The 19,991-nt window shown below is 45.4% G+C and overlaps 1 protein-coding gene across 4 annotated transcripts in view; it reads right to left on the bottom strand.

Moving 5' to 3' along the window:
* LOC106610714 (kinesin-like protein KIF13B) overlaps window positions 1-19,991 on the bottom strand; it is an 85,017-nt gene that overhangs the window by 8,378 nt on the left and 56,648 nt on the right. For 3 of the 4 annotated variants that reach the window (XM_014210215.3, XM_014210218.3, XM_014210219.3), the window contains exons 17-37: window positions 19,788-19,981; window positions 19,293-19,581; window positions 18,898-19,060; window positions 18,654-18,800; window positions 14,836-14,985; window positions 14,302-14,427; window positions 12,914-13,087; window positions 12,372-12,529; window positions 11,905-12,037; window positions 9,804-9,953; window positions 8,850-8,879; window positions 8,646-8,745; window positions 8,326-8,452; window positions 8,122-8,177; window positions 7,813-7,937; window positions 7,365-7,640; window positions 6,741-6,893; window positions 6,367-6,444; window positions 6,173-6,223; window positions 5,896-6,007; window positions 2,474-2,607 (exon numbers count right to left, since the gene is read on the bottom strand). In XM_014210215.3, the coding sequence (XP_014065690.2) occupies window positions 2,474-2,607; window positions 5,896-6,007; window positions 6,173-6,223; window positions 6,367-6,444; window positions 6,741-6,893; window positions 7,365-7,640; window positions 7,813-7,937; window positions 8,122-8,177; window positions 8,326-8,452; window positions 8,646-8,745; window positions 8,850-8,879; window positions 9,804-9,953; window positions 11,905-12,037; window positions 12,372-12,529; window positions 12,914-13,087; window positions 14,302-14,427; window positions 14,836-14,985; window positions 18,654-18,800; window positions 18,898-19,060; window positions 19,293-19,581; window positions 19,788-19,981 (2,926 nt within the window). The remainder of the gene's footprint in view (window positions 1-2,473; window positions 2,608-5,895; window positions 6,008-6,172; window positions 6,224-6,366; window positions 6,445-6,740; window positions 6,894-7,364; window positions 7,641-7,812; window positions 7,938-8,121; window positions 8,178-8,325; window positions 8,453-8,645; window positions 8,746-8,849; window positions 8,880-9,803; window positions 9,954-11,904; window positions 12,038-12,371; window positions 12,530-12,913; window positions 13,088-14,301; window positions 14,428-14,835; window positions 14,986-18,653; window positions 18,801-18,897; window positions 19,061-19,292; window positions 19,582-19,787; window positions 19,982-19,991) is intronic. The other variant, XM_014210217.3, reaches the window with a different exon arrangement.

Here is a 19,991-nt window from a genome sequence, read left to right as displayed (position 1 = left end):
CAGGTGTGGCTGAAATAGCAGAATCCACTAATTTGAAGGGGTGTCCACATACTTTTGTATATAAAGTGTACATACGCCTTAAAGACATGCTCTGGTACTTTGACGACTAGTATGTTTCAAATTTCCCGCTTAGGGCTGGATGTGTCAATGTGTACTTCATACATCCATAATCTGAGTAGAATGACTGTTTTACCTCAATTAGCTACGAAATCCCTAGTTTGAAAGACTGTTTTCTGGAAGCTGTGCTGCGCCATTTTCCCTACATTCCCCCCCACGTGGGCCATTTCATGTTCCAGCCAATGATATTCAGCCCCTCGCCAATTGAGTGACAGGTAGCAAGAAACACAAAGTAGAGCCAGAGAGAGAGAGCAATGACAGGGTGCACAGATATCATATCTGCACATATGTGATGTAGTACGCAATTTTCGGGGACCACTTTCAGAACTACTGGCTCTGAGATTTTAGTGTTTTTGAAAACGTGTAAATGCCATTTCTTGCAATCTAGCGCAAAAGAATTTACTCTATTAGGGTGTGGTGCCTGTTCTTAAATGATAACAAATAAAGTATTTTTTATTTTATTTATTTTTGATATAGTGGCACAGCCAGTCCACATGGTAAGAAGCCTGGATTATGGCTCTATATAACACTGTGCGTTGCCTTGAGACCCCTGGTGGCATGTCTGTCAGAGCTATATACAGACAATTTGGTATCTTCAACACAATTTTTCACACAAGAATTGATGCAGTCAATCTCTCCTCTACTTTGAGCCAAGAGAGACTGACATTGAAAGGCAAGATGTGCTGCTCTGTTCTGGGCCAGCTGTAGCTTTTCAATGTCATTCTTTGCAGCACTTGACCAAATCACTGGGCAGAAGTCAAGATTAGATAACACTTGAGCTGGAAGGACTTGTTTGGTCAACTGTGGTGTTAAAAATGCTGAAAATCTTTTAATCACAGACAGTCTTCTCCCCATCTTTACAACAATTTAATCAATATGCCTTGACCATCACAATTTACAAATGTACAGTCTAAGGTGAAACCAAGAAGTGTATTCTCCTCAACAGCCACGTCACTTATTACAAGATTCAGCTCTAGAATTTAGGGAGTGACTTGTACCAAATACAATGCTTTTAGTTTCAGATATGTTCAGGACTAGTTTATTACAACCCACCCATTCCAAAACTGACAGCAACAAAAAAACTGTCTCTGTTGAAGGTTGTGGGTCTTCCATTAGGACAACAAACCCTAAAACACACAGAAGCACCCTGGAATGGTTCAAGAAGAAAACGCTGGACTGGTGGTGGGTCATTAGTAAAAATAGAGAACAGTAAAGGGCCAAGAGAGCTGCCTTGCGGAATACCACACTTTACAGAAGCTTACATTGAAAGAAAACCCACTGTGTTCTATTGGATAGATAGCTCTCAACCAAGGATATAAAGCCATAACACAGAAATGTTTCCAATAACAGATTATGGTCAATAATATGAAAGGCTGCACTGAAGTCTTTTTTTCAGCCATTTGTGTCAGTGCAGTGCATGTTTAGTGCTCTTCTTTATAAGCAAAGTCTGTTGTTAATTTGCTCACAGAGACATAGCATTGTATATGGTCAAACAGCTTTTTTTCAAGAGTTTGTTTAGAGCTGATTGGTCGGCTGTTAGAAGCCATTGCATCACAGTGCAATAATGACCATAATCCCAACAGACAGCTCCAGATCGCTCTACCCCCAGCTTCACCACCCCAGGTGTGCCTGTCTCTCACTGTGGAAAACAACTCTAAATCCCAAGTGGCAGGTGGGAATCATATCAGCGCTGCACAGTGTATCGAGCAGTGTCTCTCTGAGAGTAGGTCTTATAACTAGTAATACAAGAGTGTGTTTTGTCAGCTCTGCTGGAAGCTGAATGTAACATTCACTAGTTTAGACACAACTTCCTCCGAATGCTCTAAAAACCATCGCCACTTTAATCCATTCCACTCAAATGCAGATAATGATAGGCCTTATTGTGATAGCAGCACCTGGTAAAAGGCCTGATGGATGAATTGAGCAAATCATCATGTCATATTATGGGGAGAGAAAAAAAGAAAAGGAAAAATAGGCTACATTGAAAAGAAGGCATGGATTTGAGCACTCATTTGGTCAGAGGATGAGGAGACTGAACTACAGTGGAGTATAGACCCACATCAACCATACATTTTCTCTGGGCTCCCAGTTACTGATTGGTGTTGTGGCTAGAAACATGGTTTGGTTTATTTGGGGGAATCACAGAAAATGGGAAAGGCTTCAGTGGGGTTACAACAGGGTTTCCCAAACTCGGTCCTAGCCCCCCCCACGCCACGCCACCTGGGTGCACGTTATACCAAATAACTAACTCATCATCAAGCTTTGATGATTTGAATCAGCTGTGGGGGGTGACCATTGGTGATAGTCCAAAGGTCACTTGGTTACCTAAGGTCAGTGGGGTGTGTGTGAGCCCTACCTGTAGGGAGTGGGGCGAGGGGCGCAGAGGCTCCTTCTTGTCCTCGCGGGCAGGGAACAGGGACTTGAGTAGCTTGGGCATCTGCGGCACCAGGGCTTTGACTGAAAGATAAGAGGCAGCAAGCCCTGAACGACCTGAGGGGAGAACCAGTGAGGGAGGAGGAAAAGAGAGGGTGAGGCGCAGGAAGAAAAGATAGGGGAGGAGAAGAAAGGGAGGAGCAGTAGGAGGAACCGGAGGAAAAGAGGAAGGGCAGGAGAAGGTTTGGAAGGTAGGGGAGGTGCGAGAGATTAAGACAGGAAGTTGAAAAGCAAGCCCAGGAAATGACAAAAAAAAATAAAACATGGCTGGACCAGGTCAGAGAGATGACAAAGAATGAATTAAAATAACTGAACATAATAAAATAAAGATGATTTTACCACGTACTTACATATTATAATCCCTGTATTATAATCATGAAGATTGCAAATTAATCTGAATGATTAATTCTCATTGGCAACACAGCCATTAAAATCACATCGCTGAGAGAGTGAAATCAAACAAAGGAAAAAAAACAGGAAATGGTACTACTGTATGTAACACAGGTACATGCACACACCAGGGTTTCTGTTAGGAAAATGTGGTGCCAGACAACGTGACCGGGAAGATTTGAATTCACCAGCCATTTGAGAAATTTATCGGACCCATATGCATTGGGTGCGTAACCCATTAGGGCACGTAGGTAACTATACTGAAATAAAATACACTGCTCAAAAAAATAAAGGGAACACTTAAACAACACAATGTAACTCCAAGTCAATCACACTTCTGTGAAATCAAACTGTCCACTTAGGAAGCAACACTGATTGACAATAAATTTCACATGCTGTTGTGCAAATGGAATAGACAACAGGTGGAAATTATAGGCAATTAGCAAGACACCCCCAATAAAGGAGTGGTTCTGCAGGTGGGGAACACAGACCACTTCTCAGTTCCTATGCTTCCTGGCTGATGTTTTGGTCACTTTTGAATGCTGGCGGTGCTTTCACTCTAGTGGTAGCATGAGACGGAGTCTACAACCCACACAAGTGGCTCAGGTAGTGCAGCTCATCCAGGATGGCACATCAATGCGAGCTATGGCAAGAAGGTTTGCTGTGTCTGTCAGCGTAGTGTCCAGAGCATGGAGGCGCTACCAGGAGACAGGCCAGTACATCAGGAGACGTGGAGGAGGCCGTAGGAGGGCAACAACCCAGCAGCAGGACCACTACCTCCGCCTTTGTGCAAGGAGGAGCAGGAGAAGCACTGCCAGAGCCCTGCAAAATGTCCTCCAGCAGGCCACAAATGTGCATGTGTCTGCTCAAACGGTCAGAAACAGACTCCATGAGGGTGGTATGAGGGCCCAACGTCCACAGGTGGGGGTTGTGCTTACAGCCCAACACCGTGCAGGACGTTTGGCATTTGCCAGAGAACACCAAGATTGGCAAATTCGCCACTGGCGCCCTGTGCTCTTCACAGATGAAAGCAGGTTCACACTGAGCACGTGACAGACATGACAGAGTCTGGAGACGCCGTGGAGAACATTCTGCTGCCTGCAACATCCTCCAGCATGACCGGTTTGGCGGTGGATCAGTCATGGTGTGGGGTGGCATTTCTTTGGGGGGCCGCACAGCCCTCCATGTGCTCGCCAGAGGTAGCCTGACTGCCATTAGGTACCGAGATGAGATCCTCAGACCCCTTGTGAGACCATATGCTGGTGCGGATGGCCCTGAGTTCCTCCTAATGCAAGACAATGCTAGACCTCATGTGGCTGGAGTGTGTCAGCAGTTCCTGCAAGAGGAAGGCATTGATGCTATGGACTGGCCCGCCCGTTCCCCAGACCTGAATCCAATTGAGCACATCTGGGACATCATGTCTCGCTCCATCCACCAACGCCACGTTGCACCACAGACTATCCAGGAGTTGGCGGATGCTTTAGTCCAGGTCTGGGAGGAGATCCCTCAGGAGACCATCCGCCACCTCATCAGGAGCATGCCCAGGCGTTGTAGGGAGGTCATACAGGCACGTGGAGGCCACACACACTACTGAGCCTCATTTTGACTTGTTTTAAGGACATTACATCAAAGTTGGATCAGCCTGTAGTGTGGTTTTCCACTTTAATTTTGAGTGTGACTCCAAATCCAGACCTCCATGGGTTGATAAATTGGATTTCCATTGATTATTTTTGTGTGATTTTGTTGTCAGCACATTGAACTATGTAAAGAAAAAAGTATTTAATAAGATTATTTCTTTCATTCAGATCTAGGATGTGTTGTTTAAGTGTTCCCTTTATTTTTTTGAGCAGTATATATAAAGCAACATGCAACAATTTCAAAGATTTTTCTGAATTACAGTTCATATTAGGGAAATCAGTCCATTGAAATAAATTCATTAGGCCCTAATCTATGGATTTCACATGATCAGGCAGGGGCACAGCCATGGGTGGCCCTGGGAGGGCCATAGGCCCATCCACTTGGGAGCAGAGCATGTGAGCGGAGTTGAGCAGTTGGAAATCCTTCTCATCGCTCATGGAGCGTTCTGGCAAAAAAACACCGCACGATCACGGGAAAAAAACTGTAGCTCCAAATTCGCTCCATCCATTAAAATCACAATTTAACCACCCATCAATTTTTGTGACTACTTGGACCTTCCATTTGGTTTTGAAGTATTGAAACCATATGGATTTGAATGAAAATGATTGGAATAAACACGAAGAGGTGAATGTAAGAAGTGTACATCATTTCAAATAAGCTACATGTCATATTAAACAGCATATAACCACTAAATAGGCCAGGAGCCAAACAGGGAGCCTAATGAATTATTTAGGCTATATTATTGCAATTACTTTAAGCCTTCCAAGATATTCATTGTGAAGCATTTGCGAGTGCGACAAAACAGGCTGGTAGGGAGATAAAGCTCTCAGCATTTTAACAACATTTAGTTGTATTAAATCATTATAGTCTGTAAATTGCACATATAGGCTGTGACTTACTTAGAATTAAATACAAATGAACAAAAAATGATTGTGCCTTTGAATTCATTTTTAGAAACACGAGTTTGGCCAGTCTGTGGGTTCAGGCTCATGCGATGGTCGCCTGGAGATCCGGCCAGCAGCGGAGAATATCCGCTCCACATTTGCAGAGCCACTGCATTACCGATTCAAAGAAACCCTGGCACGAACACACGCACTAATTAAAACACAGGACAGAGACGGAATCACACCAGAGGTCTACTGCACAGAAAAGAGAAGGATGACAGGAGAACAGAGAAAAAGAGAGAGTGAATGTCAAGACTGGGGTAGAGTCAGCCAGTTAACAGAGCAGTCTCAGGGGAAGAAAGACAGAGAGGAGAGGGGCGAGAGGGGAGGGGAGGGTAGGGCAGTGGTGTAGAGGGAGGAGTCAGGGCCTTACCTTGCTCTGAGTCCTGGTTCTGTGGGGGCGTGGTGGGGGGGGAGGGGCGAGGCAGAGTCCGGCTGAACTGGGGCGAGGTGATGAAGATGTCCTGCTGGCTCTCCCAGCGACTCTGGAGGAGAGAAGAGAGAAAAGAACAGCAGAGAGAGAGCGAGAGAACGGGCGGAGGGGGAGAGAGAATTAAAAGATGTGGGGATTGATCCATGTACTTTGGGCTCTGGAGTTGTTCGGTTTGAACACTAACAGTTGTATAGCTCCAACAGGGTTGTATAATCACCTTGTTTTCCAGATTGCAGGTAGAGGACAGGTCCTGTCTGCTGCCAGAGAGCTGAACAAGAGAAAGAGAGGAAGGAAGGAAGAAAAAATTTAATTAGGCAGACATCTGCTGCCTAAACCTATTAAATAAATCAATATAGCAAGGACCCAGTACCCCAACAGACATGACTTTTGTAGAGAGAATGTGCCATTTACCCTGTGTACACTGGGGGAGCTGAGACTGCGTCTGTTGCCTTTCCCTTTGCCTGCCAGGTGCTCCTTCACCGCCACCTCCTATACACACACACACACACGATAAAACACAGTAAAAACCAGGAAGATGCAATAGCAGCAACAGTCCTGAATTGTCCTGCGATGGACCAACAGAAATGTTAAGTGTTATGTAGATGGTCCTAGTGTGTAGTGGGGATGGGCTCGAGTACTCCATTCAAGGATTCTATTGGTTTACTAATAATTGAATACAAGTACTTGAAATGTGCAAATTCAACTATTTAGCACTGAAAAAAAAAGGTCAAACTCAACCCAGACATTGAACACAGCCCATCCTCAGTGTGTAAGTGTGTAGTGACCTGTCGTAGTCGGTCCAGAGTGAGGATGTTCTCCACAGCCAGGACACTGCGGAGGTATTTCTCGATGGCCGCCTCGTTGTCGGCCGACTTGGGGTTCTCGGCGCTTGCAGCTAAACGAGCCAACATCTCCCTGTCCTCTGAACCCTGGGCGTCCTGAGAGAGACGGGAGAGAGAGACCGGGGAGAGTTAGTAGAGCTGCCAAAAACACGCAGGATCTCAATTGCTAAAATATCTGTCCACTCCTAATCTCCTCCCCTTCATCGGCACTGGTCGGCTCAGTTGGTAGAGCATGGTGCTTGCAACACCAGGAGTGTGGGTTCGATTCCCGGGACCACCCTTTCGTAAGATGTACGCACACATGACTAAGACGCTTCGGACAAAAGCGTCTGCTAAATGGCATAGATTGTTATTATACGGTATTAAAATACATTACTTGACAGAGGAAAACAATATGGTGGAAGCCAAGGGCATCATTAGGTCCGTGCAATGAAGGAGAACGCGAGGAGAGCACAGATTTTTAAACAGCTGAGAGCTATAGTGATTGTAGTAAGTTAGTACAAAAAAAGAGCCATGGTAACTGATTATAAATCACAACATTTCCTGTGTCCCTCGTGTATGGCTCACCCCGGGGATGTTGGAGACCACCTCGAAGGTGACCCCGCAGCCGGGGATGGTGGAGCGCATGGACATCCTCTTCAGGAGGTTCTGGGCGAAGCCCTGTCTGCCCGGGTTCAGGTTGACGCAGATCCGTTTCCTCAGCACCAGCTGCATGTCTGCCGGGTGGCTGAGCTGCACCACGCAACGTACCGTCAGATACACCCTCTGCTCTGGCCACGCTCCGCCGCGGCTCAGCTGGGGACACTCGTGCACTGTGGAGTCCCATGACGCCTCAGCTTTTACCTAGTGGAGAGGGGATGGGGAGGAGCAGGGTTGTGTTCATCAGGGATCATATGGTTGAGAGCCGACAAACAGAGAGAGCTTACTTGGACTTTCCCAATGAAAAACGCTTTTGGTTTTCCGTTGCAAAAAAAAATGACACGGTGTGCCATAATGAATAGGACCCGGTGTCTACCTCTCCATCATAGTGTTTGACGATCTGCAGGTCGAAGAAGTCGTCCTCATCCTCTCCGCTTAGAGTGGCGTCCCAACCGCCTGCCTCCGGGACCTCCAATGCCTCCTGGGAACTGAAATCATCCGCTAGAGAGAGAGAGGGGGGGAGAGAGCAAGAGGGAGAGAGAGAGAGAACGAGAAAAGAGAGGGTAAGAGAAAGACATGCGGTGCTAGATGAATGAAAGTGATGTTTTCAATGATTGACGTAATGTTACTCTAGAACAGTCAGAAGAGAGAGAACGAAAAAAAGAAGAGTAGAGAAAGAACTTACCACTAAGGTCCAGGAAAAGCACAGGGGTATGGGTCTCCATTCCAGGTAGGGGGACCCTGGAGAAACAAAGAAACATGACCAAAGACACTTGTTGAATAATATGGACATTTCCCATAGGAAAACTGTTTGATCCTTCTACATCTCCATCTATATCCATCTCTCTTGCAAACGCGCACACTCACACACACTCCCTGTCTCTCTCACCACTCTGCGGGAGCTCCAGGGATGCCGCTGCCGGCTGAAGGCACCATTACCGCGTTCCTCTCCTCGGTCAGAGTCAGACGCCATTCCAAAAGCTGGGCCTCCCTCTCCATATCCTCCTCGGTCTTTTCTGTCGAGGGAGCGCAACAATGTCAATGTCTTTCTTCCTCAATGCCACACAGATGTGTAGGCAATCAGAGGAAGGTGTTTTCTGCCCCCACTTCCTCTACCTCATTTCCTGTGCCCTTTGACCTGCCGCCCAAACTTATACAGTACTTCCTCCACTACACATTGACTGTTGTGTGTGTGTGTGTGTGTGTTACCTGGCTTGCTGACCAAGGTCTGAAGGTGTTGGTCCAGGTACTCCTGTCTCTTGGTGAGAGCCGTCAGCCACTGGTGACGCAGACGCTCCAGATCACGCTCCTATTGGACAGAACACACACCAACCAATCAGACAGAGCACCAGAAGCCATCATTGAGTCGTCCTGCTATCTGTCTCTCAGTAGAGGTAATCTAATATTATTTACCTGATAGCTGTCCATCTCATCGCCCTCCACCTGTGAGACAAACAACAAAATACACAATAGTATTAGTCCAAAACACTTTCGTAAATGGCAGCCATTTCTTTCTTCCAGTATAGTAATGTATGTGTATACAGTACCACTCAAAAGTTTGGACACAGCTACTCATTCAAGGGTTTTATTTATTTTTTACTATTTTCTACATTGTAGAATTAATAGTGAAGACATCAAAACTATGAAATAACACATATGGAATCATGTAGTAACCAAAAAAGTGCTAAACAAATCAAAATAGATTTTAGATTCTTCAAAGTAGTCACCCTTTATGACAGGTTTGCACACTCTTGGCATTCTCTCAATCAGCTTCACCTGGAATGCTTTTCCAACAGTCTTGAAGGAGTTCCCACATATGCTGAGCACTTGTTTGCCGCTTTTTCTTCACTCTGCGGTCCAACTCATCCCAAACCATCTCAATTGGGTTGAGGTCGGGTGATTGTGGAGTTCAGGTCATTTGTTGGTTTATTGGTGTCCTTTATTAGTGGTTTCTTTGCAGCAATTCGACCATGAAGGGCTGATTCACACAGTCTCCTCTGAACAGTTGATGTTGAGATGTGTCTGTTACTTGAACTCTGTGAAGCGTTTAAATGGGCTGCAATTTCTGGCTGGTAACTATAATGAACTTATCCTCTGCTGCAGAGGTAACTCTGGTTCTTCCTTTCCTGTGGCGGTCCTCATGAGAGCCAGTTTCATCATAGATCTTGATTGTTTTTGCGACTGCACTTGAAGAAGCTTTCAAACTATTAGAATTTTCCGGATTGACTGACCTTCATGTTTTAAAGTAATGGTCTGTTGTTTCTCTTTGTCTTTACTATTATTCTACAAAATAAAGAAAAACTCTGGAATGAGTAATTGTGTCCAAACTTTTGACCGGTACTGTATGTATGTGTGATCGTGTGTTACCTGTATGGGTTCGTTGCTGGCCTTGGCCTGGTGGGTCTGTCTGATCTCCACACAGCCCACTGACACGGCCAGCAGCACCTCAGCTATCAGGGGCATGGTGCCGCTATCCTGCACGGACCTCACCTCCACCTGCAGACGCCTTGACTGGCCCTGTGGGTGGGGGTGAAGGAGAGGGATAGAGGGAAGAAGAGATTAGATATGAAGTTGTAACGTCAGTCACCTGTTCGCATCCTGTACAATGGATTAAAGTGAGCTCCTTTCTACCTCAAATTAGTCCTTTTGGACATTTTTTTTGGTAAGCCCCTTTCCATGACATGCCTTTGGACTGGCCCCGAGTGACACACATGGCATCAACAGAATATAGAACAGTGGGGAGAAAGTTGCTTGTCCATTTCAATGGTAGATGTACAGCACATTTTGTTGTTACAGCCTGAATTCAAAATGGATTAAATATTTTATTTTCTTACCCATCTACACACAATACCCCAACATGTTTTCAAAAAGGTTAGCAAATTTATTGAAAATAAAATACAGAAATATCTAATTTACATGATGTATTCACACCCCTGAGTCAATACTTTGTAGAAGCAGCGATTACAGCTGAGAGTCTTTCTGGGTAAGTCTCTAAGAGCTTTCCCCACCTTGATTGTGCAACATTTCCCCATAATTATTTTCAAAATTCTTCAAGCTCTGTCAAATTGGTTGTTGATCATTGCTAGACAACTATTTTCAGGTCTTGCCATAGATTTTCAAGTATATTTAAGTCAAAACTGTAACTCGGCCACTCAGGAGCAATCACTGTCTTCTTGGTAAGCAACTCCAGTGTAGATTTGGCCTTGTGTTTTAGGTTATTTTCCTGCTGAAAGATGAATTCATCTCCCAGTGTCTGGTGGAAAGCAGACTGAACCAGGTTATTCTCTAGGATTTTGAGTGTTCCTAGCTCCATTACGTTTCTTTTTAATCCGGAAAACTCCCCAGTCCTTAACGATTATAAGCATACCCATAACATGATGCAGCCACCAGTATGCTTGAAAATATGGAGAGTGGTACTCAGCAATGTGTTATATTGGATTTGCCCCAAACATAACACTTTGTATTCAGACAAAAAGTGAATTGCTTTGCAACATTTTCTGCAGTATTACTTTAGTGCCCTATTGCAAACAGGACACATGTTTTGGAATATTTTTATTCTGTACAGTCTTCCTTCTTTTCACTCTGTCAATTAGGTTAGTATTGTGGAGTAACTACAATGTTGTTGATCCATCCTCAATTTTCCCCTATCACAGCCATTAAACTCTGTTTTAAAGTCACCATTGGCTGCCTGAGCAGCAACTGAGTTAGGAAGGATGTCTGTATCTTTGTAGTGACTGAGTGAATTGATACACCATCCAAAGTGTAATTAAATAACTTCACCATTTTCAAAGGGATATATCATGTCTGCTTTTTTAAATATTTACCCATCTACCAATAGGTGCTCTTCTTTGCGAAACATTGGGAAAACCTCCCTGGTCTTTGAATCGGTTTGAAATTCACTGCTCAACTGGAGTACAGAGATTAGGCAGTAATTCAAAAATCATGATAAACACTATTATTGCACAAAGAGTGCAATAGTGTTTTTTTTGCAATTGATTATTTGACTTGATAAGCAAATCTTTACCTGAACTTTTTTAAGCTTGCTATAACAAAGGGCTTGAATACTTACTGATGCAAGACATGTCAGCTTTTCATTTTTAATTAATTGTAAAAATAAAATAAAAAACGTACAACTTAATTCCACTTTGACATTATGGGGTAGGCGAGTGACAATTTTTTTTCAATTTAATCCATTTTAAATTCAGTCTATAACACAACAAAATTTGGAAGATGTCAAGGGGTGTGGATAATTTCTGAAGGCACTGTTTGAAATTCTATTTTCTGAGGTAAGAACAACTTGGAATTGCTGATTAAACAGAAAAATAAAGATATTTACTTAAAATTGCGTTGACAGGGAAAGAAAATAATCTTGTTTTAGATGGGGTTCTGAATAGATATTAACTAAATTACACCATTACATTGGCAGGAGAAAATGAGGAAAAATTGCGCACACACAGGTAACACCTACCTGTCGTAGTTGGAAAATGCCTCCGGTGCGTACGTCTCTGGCAGGTATGACCTCTACAGGCATGAAGTCTCCGTTCTCGTTGATCTCCAACACCTGGATCCACATCTCCAGACGACGGGTTACCTCACTCCACCTGCAGGTGGAGACAGACACAGGACATAATATGTCATTTACAAGGTTGCTATTTTGCAGAAATGGAACCTCTGGTATATGTGTTGGTGTCACTTTGTGCTGTATCACTCTGTGTGTGTGTGTGTGTGTGTGTGTGTGTGTGTGTGTGTGTGTGTGTGTGTGGTGTACTTGTCCCGTAGTATGCGTACCTGTCTTGTAGCCACTATGTGTGTGTGTAGTGTGTCTGTACTGTGTACCTGTCCTCTGTGTGTGTGTATAGCTGACCCGAACAGTGTTCCATATACCCATACCTTGGGTGTGTGTGTGTGTACATGTCCCGTAGTGTGTGTGTGTACCTGTCCCGTAGTGTGCGTGTCTTGGCCTGTATAATGCTGAGGTCCCAGAGGGCAGGGTTCCTGCCGGAGTCTGCTTGTCTGTGTCCGTACACCTCGATGGCCAATGCCCCCTCTGTCAGATACTCTATAAACTCTTCTGTTACTGCCACACCTAGCTCCTAATATATATATATATATATATATATATATATATATATATATATATATATATAAATGAGAGAGAGAGATATAGAGGGAAAGAAAAACAGCATTTGAAAGGGCAGAAATAATAGCATAGAACACCATTGAAAGAACATAGATAAGTTAGCATTACATTAACACACCATGGCAGAACGATACACATGCTGTAAGGAGATAGGAAGGGTTGGGGTTAAACCAGACTGAATGCTGTGTTCACCACTAGTTTAACCAGGCTACCTGTTTCATCCTGAGCTACATAAGCTATCTGCAACATGACTGAATTGTAAATGTCTTTTATGTCCTGTTGGACTGTTCAACATTGTTGCTTTGGCAATACAAGTACTTTTAATTTAATGTCATACCTTGCAGCTGTCGAAAACCACCATGCAGTGCGGTTCCTTGCTGCTGTGGGACGAGGCGGAGGGGTCCACCTCTGGGGCCACGATGACGGGTTCCGCCTGGTCCCAGAACGAGTACTGGCAGAACACATAATTGGACAGGTACTGGGGGAGACCTGTCGCCTGCAGGATCTTGATCTGGAGGAGAGGAAAGGGGGGGGGGGTTGATTAAATAGGATTCAAGAGAGAACAAGCAAATGATATTGCAGACCTGCCAACCCTGTCCAACTTTTTAGAGTACCAGACGCGCGCGGCAAATTGGAGATTCAACTCGCGCGCAGGCTGTTTGTGAGTCTGATCGCAATTATAGAATTGTACCAAATCTAGTCTATAAAAAGGTTGGAGTACTATCTTTCTTGACAGCATTCCATTTACACATATGGTAAAAGTCACTAACAATATGTAATTAGAAAGAACACACAAAGGACCTTTATTGGATTTTTTAAATTGTATTAAACAAATAATAAAAGTTATTTATTTAGGTACAAAATGTACAAACGTCTTATCCATTATCATTTTTTTTTAAACTATGATATGAACAAATGTTTGAAGAAGAGCATCAGTATCAAATAAACATGTTACCCATAATAAAAAGGAAAAAGCTATGATAGGAAACACTGGGTGAGAACAAATCTTCTGGAGACAGATTTGCCTGGTAGCTAGCAGATTTAGCCTTACGCAGCAGAGCATCCGGGTAGACTTCTCTGTGGCAAACAGTGCCCCTGGCAATCGTTGAAACCTACTAGGTAACGAGGGCACTCAGCATGTCTGTACTGAGGGAGCTTTTTGTGATGTGGATCATAATCAGGTTGCGTGATCCTCGTAATGTTACGTGGAAAATACAACTAATGGGACGCAGAATGAAATCTATATCACACTCGCAGAAATGCGACCGGTTATTTTTCGTATTTGCGTTTCATTTCTTTCACTAGGAAATGTGAGTAAACTGCTGTCACTTTAGAGCCCACTGAATGTCCATCTTATGTTCGCTAACGTTAGCTTGAAACAATTAGTGTTTACCTTTCCACAATCCTTGCATGTCTGTGTGTTGCAGCTCGAGAATCGGGACGTTAAGATTTACTCTGTCGATTTATTTTTATTAAAATGTAAAAAAATAATTCAAAAAAAACATTTAAAAAAACTAAATCAGGCCCCATTCATTTCTGCATACTTTTAACTCGGATCTCGTACCTGCTTACATGGACAGAGAATTGCGTAGTTGGTACGGAAAATTCGTGCATGTTAGCAGGTCTGATATTGCTTTCCCTTTATTGAGAGCCAGAAGAGCCATATAAAAATAGGGATTTTTCTGCGTGTGTGTACGAGTGTCTCCCTATCCGAAATAGACTCACCATACAGACCAGTTTCCTCTCTTGCACCTCTCCATCAGGGCTGGCTTCGTTGTCCTCTCCTCCAGCCATGCTGTCCTCAACCCCCCCCGCCACTCTCACCACCTCAACGTGTAATCTCCCAACCACCTACAAGAAAACCAACGGCACGGGTGAAATCATTTCATAACACGGGGAGTTTTCTGTGCTGCATCGTCACTGTTCCACAATATGAGGCTTTCGTTTAAGCACAACACCAAGACGCCTTGTTCCTTCAAACAATCGACTCAGGGCAGTCATCAAGCTAGACAACTATTTGTTTTATCAGGTGTGTTACCGCTGCTGGGCTGGAACACAAGAGTTGGACATCACTAGTTGAGAAACAGGGTCGTATTCATTCGGCGACTAACGGAATAAACGGACTGAAACAAGGAGGAACTACCTTGACTTGTCCAATGAGAAATGCTCATTTTCGAATTCCGTTGCAAAAACACTTCATTACACTGTGCCTAATGAACACGACCCTGGTGTTATGTAGCACTTGAAGCCTCTCTTTACCTCCCCCTTCTGGTTGATGATGGGTACTGCGTACTGCAGCTTGACGTCGTAGAACAGACAGGACAGGAAGACGTTGGCCACGCCTATCAGACTGTGATTCTCCTGCTCGTCAAAGAACGGGTCGGCACGCTTAAAGTAGGAACGCATCACCTGCAGATGACAGAGCGAGAGAGAGGGGAGAGAAATGAGCGATGTGCCCAATCCCAAATAGAGCCCTTCCACTTCACATAGCATTTGTGTATATCTGAATGGCCTAGAAACAATTACTACTAAATGCACTCCATTTGGATATCACGTTGTCGAAAACAATGATTTGTCTCTCAGGGTTCATCTTCGTTGTAGTCCAAGTTCTCTCCCCACCACACACTCCATCAACACTGACACTGGCCTGGCTTGAAGGTTTACCACGTAAACACACAGACACACAAATCAAATCAAATTTTATTGGTCACATACACATGGTTAGCAGATGTTAATGCGAGTGTAGCGAAATTCTTGTGCTTCTAGTTCCGACCATGCAGTAATATCTAACAAGTAATCTAACAATTTCACAACAACTACCTTTTACACACAAGTGTAAAGGAATGAATAAGAATATGTATATATAAATATATGGATGAGCGATGGCTGAACGGCATAGGCAAAATGCAGTAGATGGTATAGAGTACAGTATATACATATGAGATGAGTAATGTAGGGTATGTAAACATTATTAAAGTGGCATTGAATAAAGTGACAAGTGATACATTTATTACATCCAATTTTTTATTATTAAAGTGGCTAGAGATTTGAGTCAGTATGTTGGCCGCAGCCACTCAATGTTAGTGATGGCTGTTTAACGGTCTGATGGCATTGAGATAGAAGCTGTTTTTCAGTCTCTTGGTCCCAGCTTTGATGCACCTGTACTGACCTCGCCTTCTGGATGATCGCGGGGTGAACAGGCAGTGGCTCGGGTGGTTGATGTCCTTGATGATCTTTTTTGCCTTCCTGTGACATCGGGTGGTGTAGATGTCCTGGAGGGCAGGTAGTTTGCCCCCGGTGATGCGTTGTGCAGACCTCACTACCCTCTGGAGAGCCTTACGGTTGTGGGCGGAGCAGTTGCCATACCAGGTGGTGATACAGCCCGACAGGATGCTCTCGATTGTGCATCTGTAAAAGTTTGTCAGTGATTTTGGTGACAAGCCAAATTTCCTCAGCCTCCTGAGGTTGAAGAGGCGCTGTTGCGCCTTCTTCACCACGCTGTCTGTGTGGGTGGACCATTTCAGTTTGTCCGTGATGTGTACGCCGAGGGAACTTTCCACCTTCTCCACTACTGTCCCGTCGATGTGGATAAGGGGGTGCGCTCCCTCTGCTGTTTCCTGAAGTCCACGATCATCTCCTTTGTTTTGTTGACGTTGAGTGTGAGGTTATTTTCCTGACAACACACTCCGAGGGCCCTCAGCTCCCCCCTGTAGGCCGTCTCGTCATTGTTGGTAATCAAGCCTACCACTGTAGTGTCGTCTGCAAACTTGATGATTGAGTTGGAAGCGTGCATGGCTACGCAGTCATGGGTGAACAAGGAGTACAGGAGAGGGCTGAGAACGCACCCTTGTGGGGCCCCAGTGTTGAGGATCAGTGGGGTGGAGATGTTGTTTCCTACCCTCACCACCTGGGGGCATCCCGTCAGAAAGTCCAGAACCCAGTTGCACAGGGCGGGGTCGAGACCCAGGGTCTCGAGCTTAATGACGAGTTTGGGGGCTACTATGGTGTTAAATGCTGAGCTGTAGTCAATGAACAGCATTCTTACATAGGTATTCCTCTTGTCCAGATGGGTTAGGGCAGTGTGCAGTGTGATTGCGATTGCGTTTTCTATTAGGGCGGTAAGCAAATTGGAGTGGGTCTAGGGTGTCAGGTAGGGTGGAGGTGATATGATCCTTGACTAGTCTCTCAAAGCACTTCATGATGACAGAAGTGAGTGCTACGGGGCGATAGTCGTTTAGCTCAGTTACCTTAGCTTTCTTGGGAACAGGAACAATAGTGGCCCTCTTGAAGCATGTGGGAACAGCAGACTGGGATATGGATTGATTGAATATGTCCAAAAACACACCAGCCAGCTGGTCTGCGCATGCTCTGAGGACGCGGCTAGGGATGCCGTCTGGACCGGCAGCCTGGCGAGGGTTAACATGTTTAAATGTTTTACTCACGTTGGCTGCGGTGAAGGAGAGCCCGCAGGTTTTGGTAGCGGGCCGTGTCGGTGGCACTGTATTGTCCTCAAAGCGAGCAAAGAAGTTGTTTAGTTTGTCTGGGAGCAAGAAGACATCGGGGTCTGCCACGGGGCTGGTTTTCTTTTTGTAGTCCGTGATTGACTGTAGACCCTGCCACATACCTCTTGTGTCTGAGCCTTTGAATTGTGACTCTACTTTGTCTCTATACTGACGCTTAGCTTGTTTGATTGCCTTGCGGAGGGAATAGCTACACTGTTTGTATTCGATCATTCGCGCTTTCAGTTTTGCGTGAATGCTGCCATCAATCCACGGTTTCTGGTTGGGGAAGGTTTTAATAGTCGCCGTGGGTACAACATCACCGATGCACTTGCTAATAAACTTGCTCACCGAATCAGCGTATACATCAATGTTGTTGTTCGACGCTATCTGGAACATATCCCAGTCCATGTGTTCGAAGCAATCTTGAAGCGTGGAATCAGATTGGTCGGACCAGCGTTGAACAGACCTTGTTTTAGTTTCTGTCTATAGGCTGGGAGCAACAAAATAGAGTTGTGGTCAGATTTGCCGAAAGGAGGATGAGGGAGGGCTTTGTATGCATCGCGGAAGTTAGAGTAACAATGATCCAGAATTTTGCCAGCCCGGGTCGCGCATTCGATATGCTGATAAAATTTAGGGAGCCTTGTTTTCAGATTAGCCTTGTTAAAATCCCCAGCTACAATAAATGCAGCCTCAGGATATATGGTTTCCAGTTTACATAGAGTCCAATGAAGTTCTTTCAGGGCCGTCGAGGTGTCTGCTTGGGGGGGGATATACGCGACTGTGATTATAATCGAAGAGAATTCTCTTGGGAGATAATGCTGTCGGCATTTGAATGTAAGGAAATCTAGGTCAGGTGAACAAAAGGACTTGAGTTCCTGTATGTTGTTATGATTACACCATGAGTCGTTAATCATAAGGCATACACCCCCGCCCTTCTTACCAGAGAGATGTTTGTTTCTGTCTGCGCGATGCGTGAAGAAACCAGGTGGCTGTACCGACTCTAACGTATCCCAAGTGAGCCATGTTTCCGTGAAACAGAAAATGTTACAATCTCTGATGTCTCTCTGGAAGGCAACCCTTGCTCGGATTTCGTCTACCTTGTTGTCAAGAGACTGGACATGGGTGAGTAGTATACTCGGGAGCGGTGGGCGATGTGCCCGTCTACGGAGCCTGACCAAAAGACCGCTCCTTCCGTTGTTTTGGGTCACCTGCTGAGATCCGATCCGTTGTTCTGGGTGGTGGACCAAACAGAGGATCCGCTTCGGGAAAGTCGTATTCCTGGTCATAATGTTGGTAAGTTGACGTTGCACTTATATCCAATAGTTCCTCCCAGCTGTATGTAATAAGACTTAAGATTTCCTGGGGTAACAGTGTAAGAAATAATACATACAAAAACAAAAAAAATACTGCAGTTTCCTAAGAACGCGAACACACTCATGACCACACACACACACACACACACACACACACACACACACACACACACACACACACACACACACACACACACACACACACACACACACACACACACACACACACACACACACACACACACAAGTCGTTTGAACTCACAGGGTTGTCGTCGTCGTAGTCCTTCCACTCCTGGTAAAGTTCTCTCATGTCCACCATTCTGTTCTCCATCTTCTCCAGAGCCCAGATCTGTTTCCCTTTCCCCTTACGCCTCACCTGCACCGCAGGCTCACTCAGCACTGCATCACGCTATGAGGAGGGAGAAACAGCGAGGGGGCTGGGTGTTAGATGTGTGTTTATGTGAGTGTGAGAGAGAAGATATACATAGCACCAGGTGTGTGTGTACCTTGCGGTTGGCATTGAGGTTAGCAGCAGGTATCTGCAAGGTGACTCTGTACTCGGTGCGTTTGTCCAGCTCCTCTGCTATGAAGCCAGCCTCCTGCACCAGCAGGTTAGCTCTCACTATCTGCTCCCTCAGCTTACGTAGGCTCCGGGTCAACACTGCCTCTCTGAGGGGGAGAGCATCATCATTTTCAAATCACACACACACACACACACACACACACACACACACACACACACACACACACACACACACACACACACACACACACACACACACACACGTCAACACTACCTCTACAGAATGGAGACTAACATCACCACCACAACGGTCAATATCACTGACAATAACACTCATTTACAGACATTCCCACCCACCCTCCCTCCCACACCACTCACCTCTCCTCACTCCACTGCCTCAGCCTGCTCTGTGCACTAGGTGAGTTGGACATGCCTCCCATGCTGAGTCTCTCCAGGCTGCGGTAGTGGGGCTGTCCCGGCCTGTCGGCCTGGCCCTGTGATTGGCTGGGGGCCGTGCCAGCCTGTCCTACAGACTGTCTGTCCGGGTGGAGCCGTCTCCTCAGCTGTTGCAGCTCCTGTTCATACATCAGCCTCTGTCTCTCCAGCGCCGAGCGTTTCTCCTCCTCGTGCTGCCTCTCTAGGGACTGGAGCACCGCCTGCATGGGGTCTGAAGGTGACGGACAGGGGCGAGAGTCAATCAGGAACGGGGTTTTTGGATGAGCAACCAATCGTGATTGCAATGTGATGGACAGTAGTTGCGTAGTCAATCGGTGATTATCGACACATTTGTTTCTGAGGGCGTTTATATTTCTCCTTTCCCTCCATTCTCATTGTTGTTTACAAGGACCTGTGTGTGTGTGTGTGTGTACTCACCATTGTTGCCCAGGGCCTTCATCATGACCTCTGTCTGGGCGAACTCGTAGGAGAAAGAGACCTCGGAGGACCCCTCACTGTTGGTGTCTCCGTCCCCCTCCAGCTGTTCACTACTGCTACTGTTCTTCATCGGGCCCCCCTCACCCTCCTCTTCCTCACCGCCACCCCGCGACCGCCGCTTAGGCAAGTTGATCCTGTGGGGGA

The sequence above is a fragment of the Salmo salar genome, chromosome 09, assembly GCF_965601325.2.
Source record: "Salmo salar chromosome 09, fSalSal1, whole genome shotgun sequence".
Taxonomy (NCBI): Eukaryota; Metazoa; Chordata; class Actinopteri; order Salmoniformes; family Salmonidae; genus Salmo; species Salmo salar.
Note: the sequence above shows the minus strand (reverse complement) of the source record. Positions and strands in the feature narration are given on the sequence as shown.